The sequence below is a fragment of the Hippoglossus stenolepis genome, chromosome 17 (assembly GCF_022539355.2).
Source record: "Hippoglossus stenolepis isolate QCI-W04-F060 chromosome 17, HSTE1.2, whole genome shotgun sequence".
Classification (NCBI taxonomy): Eukaryota; Metazoa; Chordata; class Actinopteri; order Pleuronectiformes; family Pleuronectidae; genus Hippoglossus; species Hippoglossus stenolepis.
Window position 1 is genome coordinate 3,834,530 of NC_061499.1, and position 7,664 is coordinate 3,842,193.

The 7,664-nt window shown below is 41.2% G+C and overlaps 1 protein-coding gene across 3 annotated transcripts in view; it reads left to right on the plus strand.

The window, feature by feature from the left end:
• Positions 1-7,039, plus strand: part of LOC118124342 (T-cell differentiation antigen CD6) — a 7,217-nt gene extending 178 nt beyond the window's left edge. The window contains exons 2-13 of one of the 3 annotated variants that reach the window (XM_035182008.2): positions 754-804; positions 1,799-2,074; positions 2,289-2,603; positions 3,250-3,564; positions 3,989-4,051; positions 4,507-4,653; positions 5,118-5,228; positions 5,388-5,510; positions 5,736-5,807; positions 5,911-6,108; positions 6,465-6,572; positions 6,659-7,039. In XM_035182008.2, the coding sequence (XP_035037899.2) occupies positions 754-804; positions 1,799-2,074; positions 2,289-2,603; positions 3,250-3,564; positions 3,989-4,051; positions 4,507-4,653; positions 5,118-5,228; positions 5,388-5,510; positions 5,736-5,807; positions 5,911-6,108; positions 6,465-6,572; positions 6,659-6,705 (1,826 nt within the window). In that variant the 3' untranslated portion in view covers positions 6,706-7,039. The remainder of the gene's footprint in view (positions 1-753; positions 805-1,798; positions 2,075-2,288; positions 2,604-3,249; positions 3,565-3,988; positions 4,052-4,506; positions 4,654-5,117; positions 5,229-5,387; positions 5,511-5,735; positions 5,808-5,910; positions 6,109-6,464; positions 6,573-6,658) is intronic. The other 2 variants (XM_035182009.2, XM_035182010.2) reach the window with 2 other exon arrangements.
• The last annotated feature ends 625 nt before the right edge of the window (positions 7,040-7,664 follow it).

Genomic DNA, 7,664 nt, shown 5'->3' on the forward strand with positions numbered 1-7,664 from the left:
TAACTGAGATGAGTGTATATTTACATGAAGTTATATTTATTTACATTATTAGTGGCTCTTACTTACAATGACATCAGTTAGTGATGTAAAAATATAAACCCCGGTCCTTGTCCTGTTGTTGTTTTTTACACATTTTAATCATAAGAAAGGTAAATAATATCACAAGTCGAACATCCAATATTTTTCTATGCAGACTATAACCCTGGAAAATGTATTGTGATGATGTTTATTTGAGAAAAAAATACTTTAGTGACTCAGAATCATGTGGTCCAGTTAAATCAGCTCTGTTTTCTTTGAGTAGATTAAACATTTTAATTTACAGGTGCATCATTTTCGTACGAGATTTAAAAAAAAAAACGTGATTTAAGGCTTTAAACATTTTTTTGAACTGAATTCATTATGAAAAATGAATAATGGACAATTGATTTTTTAACAAATGTCGGTAGTGTAGTACTATTGTGACAAGTTAAATCGTTTTTAATCGTCTAAATGTTTGTTGCAGTTGCTTTTGATTCGATTCCAGGGAATTGTAATTCATAAAGTTGTTTTTTAAAGGCAGAGGCGAACATATATATATATATATTTGGTGCTAAACAAATGAAATAACATTTATTTGAGTTTATTCATAACTTCCACCCACACTGCTCTTGGTCAAGTTGGTTCACATCAAAAGTCTGGTGGTGAACGATGTGGTGAGGGTGTGGACACGTCTGCTCAGCTAAAGTAAAGACATTTTCATTTTCTTTATTTCAGACCCAACTGATGGAAATAACACAGGGGGAGTAATGCTGAAGGAATTCAAAGGTAAGTTCAACTTTATATTCACACACAAGTCTTTTGACTATAATAAGTATGACGATTTAGAAGCTGCATGTGTGACCTTGCTCTTATTGTCACAGGATGTGGGTTGAGATAGCACATCTCTGAATTCTGCAGGTGCAAATTAAACTGTGTCTCACCCACACAGACGCCGCTTGTGTCTCTGTGGCTTCACATCCACAACATCACAGTTTGGTCCCTGAAACATCTCGGTGCGAGTCGTTTTAATTCAGGACTGTAGAAACGTGAACTTGGCAAACTAACACTAATAAAACTGGAATGAGACTGTGTGGAGCACAAACCTCTGCCAGGGCCCAACAGTTCACTAGATCCCGACTTTTGTTTCAAAATCCAGGAACTATTCTCTCAGAATTTAAGGAAAATGTAGAAAAATTCCGTTTGACAATGTTAAACGAAATGAAATAAATAATACTGGATCTGCCCCCTGATCCGGACCCGCAACAGATTTTCCCAAGTTCTTCCCTGACCCACACTCGTGGAAATCCGCCCGGTAGTTTTTGTGTAATCTCGCTGGTGAACGGATGGAAACATAACCTCCTTGGTGGAGTTAATAAACTGGAATTTACACATTTAATCAGAGCAGACAGAGAAGTGAAGTGAAGTGATTCCACAACAAGGTTAAAAAATTAATCGGAATATTTGTTTGAGTAAAAACACGATGAGGAAATGAAGTTAGAGAGAGAGAGGTGTGATAAATAGAGATTTTATGGTTCAGCCTCTTTACATCAGCTTTAAATTGACTTTTAAATCTGATGATTTTATGACCTGTTTGTTTTAGTTGCTGCCTTGTGAAGCACTTTGTAATTTGATCAATAAAGATCATTATTAATATTATGGTATGTGTATGTCACCCTAAAATAATACACAATACTTCACTGAATGAACTCTAACACACAAGGGACAAATATTAGTTCTGTATATTTATTCTATAAGTGTTTCTGCTTGTGTCTGACCTCAGGTGACCCTCACGTTCACCACAGTAAATGCCGCTGGACCCTCCGGTTGCCTGGAAACAGGAGCGGTGATGTGGTGCCGCTCTCGTCCAACTCCACAGATTCGTTGGTCGAGCAGATCTGTCAGGACCTCGACTGTGGACGTGTCTATCATGTGGACAAAACCAGATCCCCCCCCAACGCCACCTGCTTCCACGACTGCTTGTACAAAGACCACCGTTTGCAGAACTGTACGCAGAGTGTGAGCAGTGAATGCACGGTGATCACTGCAGCCGTTTGTGGTAAGTGACATGTTGTCACACCTCATTTGAAGTGAAGTGTGGGTTGGAAGTTTGCACAAAAGAGAAATGAGCAAAATGTCACACATTTAATGTGAGGAAATGAAGTAAGAGATTTAAATAAAAAATCTGTCTAGTGTGTCAAAATTTTGTTTACTGGCAGAGGTATACCGGGTTTGTCGTTTTGTTATTTTTGCATTAAATATTTTGTCCCCAGGCCACCAGGCTGTGTGGCTGGCTGAAGGGCCCGACCGCTGTGCTGGACGTGTGGAGGTGTGGAGAGAGGGCCAACGGGGAACAGTGTGTGACGACGGCTGGGACCTGAGGGATGCCGACGTGGTGTGCGCCCAGCTGGGCTGTGGTTACGCCCTCAGTGTGACGGGACAGGGCGGCTCCTTCCCCCCGGGCAGAGGATCCGTCCTCCGGGACGAGCTGAACTGTTCGGGCCATGAGGAGAACCTGTGGGCCTGCCAGGCCTCACAGGAGGAGCCCGACTGTGGACACAAAGAGGATGCTGGGGTCACATGCTCAGGTCACACTTATAGTTAGAATGCATTTATCATATTATTCATACATCTTACAGAAGAGGAAAAAAACAGAATAGATAATAGATAATACAAAAAAAAAAAAAACATAAATTACTTTGGAAACACAAGTTTGCCAAAGAAACTTACAAACTTATTTGAAAGCTCCAGAAAAAGACAAAATTGTTTCTAATTTAGTTTATGAGAAAAACCATACCAAGATAAAGAGTCACTATATTGCACAACAACTCTACGTTAAGACCTCAGTCATAACTGTTTCTGCTAAATGTTCATCTCACAGAGAATATGTTGGTATATGTGACAACCATCTTTAACTGGTTAGAATCCTCACACTTGCTAATTAGCACTAAACACAAAGTACAACAGAGACTAATGGGAATATCTAATATTTTAAAAAATGTTTTAACATTTCATTTTCTTTTATTTATTTATTTAATTTAGATTTTAATTTTAAATGTGTACAATTTGGTACAGATCATAATAAAAATGTGAATCTGGAATTTAAATGCAGTTTCATAAGGAGACTATTGGGCCTATTGGCCGGATAAATGCATGAGACATTCTCCTTTTAAACATGAACTGGTTCGACTCTGTGTTCCCGTGTGGGCCTCACAGTTTGTGTTCTGTGTGCAGAGATGAGAGCCATCCGACTGACTGGAGGTGCAGACCGCTGCTCTGGGAAACTGGAGGTTCACCGTAATGGCAGCTGGGGCACGGTGTGTGACAACTGCTGGAATGAACGTCTGGCCTCCATGGTGTGCTCCATGCTGCAGTGTGGCACCACAGCGCAGAACTTCTCCCAGTTCGTTCCTCCTCTCGTCCACAACCAGGGGCCACAGTGGTACTACCGGTGCGACCCGGGGCATCAGGACCTGTGGCAGTGCAGGGAGATCGTCAACAGAATCCACTTGTGTAAGGACTCCAAAGCATCAGGGGTCATCTGTGAAGGTGAGAATTCAATTTCATACAAAGACAGAAATCAAATGTTGCCAAAAATGGGCATTTAATAATTTAACTACAAACAGATTTATTGTGTATGAGTAGGAGACTCAAAAAATCTGTACATAATAGTTTTTAGATATTTTTTAATCTTCAATGAAATTTAATTATATTAAAAAATTTCACCAGTAGACACTTTCAAGGTGTTGGTGTATTTATTATTTTATTTAAGTTTTTAATTTCCTTCATGTCTTCCTTTAAAAAAAAAGACATGAAGATTTGAATTACACCATTTTATTAAAATGTTCAGTCTCTGTTTTTTGTTCTAACACAAACATAAATTCATAGTGTTGAGTTAATTCTGCTTCTGCTTCTTCGTTGTCAGCTCCCATTTGAACTTTATCAAATAGAAAAACATATTTCCGTCTGGCAGGTTCTCTTGGGATTCTTCCAGCGACCAAAACTAATTCTCCAGGGATGACCAGTTGGACGGCAGGTAAATATTTAAAACATCCATCTAATTGTTATTTGTCTTATTCAAGAGCAAAGAGGGGTAACAGAATACGTGAGTTTGAAAGTCACAGAAAGTGAAACAAACGTCCTGTGAGTCTTTGAGAATCAGACGTGATCTTCAGACGACGGACGGGCGGCACAGACACCGACACAGTTTTAATCACAGCTGGAAAAAACTGCAAGAGTATCGGAGGAGAATTTATCTTCAATTCAATTTAACCTTTTGAGGAGAAATCTTGTGAGCGGCATTTCTAGTCATTCTGAAAGTCATTTACATTTAGAAATTCTCAAGAGGGATCTTGTAACCCTGGTCCGCCACAAACCAGGGGACGTCCCTTTAACCTGCAGTGGAAAACTGTATCTGTGACGTGTCTGTGAAGAATTAAATGTGTAATACTTGGCTGTGTGAGGATTAAACCTTGTTTTCTGAACTCTCAGTCCCAGCAGCAACAACAAGAGTCACCCCTTTACAAGCTTTACTCTCAGCGTTTCCTGTGCCCCTCATCTTCATCACTGTGTGTCTGCTGCTCCTCGTGTTGCTGATCACTAACACGGTGCTGTGCTGCCACTACAGGAGGAGACACGGTCAGTTCTCCTCACCTCAGCCTGATCTGCACACACCGTTAAAACTTTCTCTCTTCACCACATCGCACCACAGTTAGACTCGCAACTTCAGGGTCAGAGTCTCTAACCACAGGGACAGCCCAGACCTTCATCTTTTAAAAAGGTGTCACCATCACCTTACAGTTTGTTTTAAATAAATACATGAATGAGTCATTTCAGAGTAAGATTTAAAAACAATTAGATGAATAAGTAAAACCAAGGTTCAGATCAGGCTAAGCGGCAAAAACAATCCACAGTTCATATGTGAACAATTCAATTTAACAAGGCACTTTCCATAGAAGGGTTGAGACCTTCAAAAATTTCAGAAAACAACGAGCAAACTCTTGAAAGACTAAAAGCAAAAGTACGACCAGAGATTCAAATCTGATTTAATCATTTCATACAGTTCACATTCATCATCTATCTCTTATTTTACACGTCCACAGCGTTTTTGCTCCAGCAGAGCCGCACCAGCCCTCGACCGCGTCGCCTCAACAACTACCATGAAACTGTCGACCTGGTCAAAGTCACCGCCCACAACCAGCAGCAGACAAATGGTCAGTGTGGTGGAGAAAAATCGAAACGTGTGAGAGTGTAACGTCTTATAAACTCATGTTATGTGGCTTTTCTCTTCTGAATTAGCTGTATTTACACGCACGGTGGTGAGAAAGCTGCGGAGTGACGCCGCTGTTTGATTTATTCTGTGTTTGCCTCAGTCCCCACGGATCCCAGGTACCTGTGGACCCAGCGTAGTAGTGTTGACAGCACATCAGTAGATACAGACTATGAGCAGGGTGACCCAAGCAATGAGCCGTCTATCCTTTTATCGACCTTTCGGAGTGAGCTACATCCTTTCATTCCTTCTCTTTGAAAATCTTTGTTCAGTTCTCGCGCTCCTTTTTTTGTGGTTGAAGCTGCTCTGCTGTGTGTGTGTGTGTGTGTGTGTGTGTGTGTGTGTGTGTGTGTGTGTGTGTGTGTGTGTGTGTGGGTGTGTGTTTGCCCCGAATGTTTGCAGGATGCTTTGCAATTAAAACTTTGCATCGTGTGAATCGTTTTGAATCCAGATTCTCAGCGATACAGAAACCACACAAACCCTTCGCCGGGGCCTTCAGGTGCTGACGCCCTCTGTCCGGAAGGTGAGTGTCGTTCTGGCTGTTTGTCCGACATTCAGACTTCAAGGCCGATTTTTTGACCCACAGTTTTTGTGCCTTATATATTGTGTTGTCATCGTTTTTTCAGGCCCTGCACCAACACATAAAGACACAGGAGCCAGCGGAGGCCCCCCCGATGCTCAACAGGCCCGAGCGTCAATGATCTCAGTGGATTCATTTGAAACCTCCAGCACCTCATCTGGGGAGAACTACGAAAACATAAACAACAGCAAATACATCAATGTCACTCCTGGTCGGTTCGATTCCTTCACGTCTGTGGTTCAATGTGAGATTGTGTGTTTGGACTGAGCCTTAAACTTAAGATTTAAATAATCATCCACTGTCATAAATTCCTCTTTAAGTTTATAGTGGTAATATTATATTGGTTATATCATATAAACTGTTTATTATGTTTTTAAGTGGTGAATCAAGCTTTGTTTATATTGTCATGTGATTTTGAGACATAATTGGAGAAAGTTGCAGATATTAAGTTGTATTTTTTGTGTCCCTGAATTAAACCTGTGGGTGTTTGTGGCTGAGAGAAGAAAACAAGCTCACTTTCACTTTAGTTTGGATGAAAGCTGTGAAACACTCAGAAGAGGATAAAACACTGAACGACTCCCCTGTTCTCTGGTGAATCAGATCCTGGACTGGACCAGTCGTCTGCTGCCAGCGAAGCTCCCGATCCTTCAAGGTTCCTCTTCAGAAATTGTCAACATCAGCCGGCACAAGCAACAAACCTGAGTTCAAGTAAATCACTACACAGATGTTCACACGTGTGGAAAAATAAGAAGTTTCGCATGTTTGCTGATCTTTGTTGTTTGTGTGATCATCAGGTGATGAAGATGACGGCCCCCTCTACTCTCCGGTGAGTCCTGACTGAAACTCTTCATCGTCATCACACAGTGGAGGAGACTCAACGTCACACAGACCCAGACCGAAGAGAACACAAAGACACATCTGTGAAATTACCCTGTACAGAAAACCCCCACTGTGAATTTACATGTAAAAACCAAATATCTCTCCAGACCCTGAGAAAAAATTAAATACAATGATCGTAACGGAGGTAAAAGTTTTAAATAATTGTGATTTCGCATCTCGACGCTGGATTTTTCAGAACAGTCTGAATTGCTTTGAAAATGTAATTTTTACTTTAGCAAATAAAGGAATGAATAAATAACATTTTAAAAACTAAATTAAAAATGATGGTTTACTCATCTTTAGTCACTTTCCTGTCTGATGCAATGATTGTCCAGAGGTTAAATTTAGGAGAACGCATATGTCCACATATTTCTGGCCAAATACTGTATTAAAATAATATTCTCAAACCTACCATGTTCTACCACAAGATGGCACTCGAGGCCTCTAAGTCACAAAGAGTTGACTGGGGTGAAATCACGAAAACCACAGACGAGAAGAAAACTGTGAAACCATAAAATGTTTACCACCTCAGTGTTTCACAGGCGATAACACTGTGACAAATACCGACTTGTTGTGAGCGAGGGAGACGTTGGTTCTAACGCACTGTGGAAATGTTTGAGACGGGAACTCTGGCTCCTGATCAGGGGCCAACATAAACCATCAGTGCGTCCTGGAACCAGACCTGGCACGGCCCGTCCTGGTCCATTACATCTGCAGCAGCTGCAGAGCATCAACACTTCCTCCCGATCCAAAGCAATGCCCTGAATCAAAGTCACGTCCTGTTTCATAGAAGTAAATATGACAAACTGCCTCAGAGATGAAACTTTCCGATGGGGTGGGGGGGGGTGAAGACTGGGATAAACGTGGATTAGCTTCAGCTCAGTTAACAGAAGAGGTGGGAGCGATGATGCATCGGGCTGA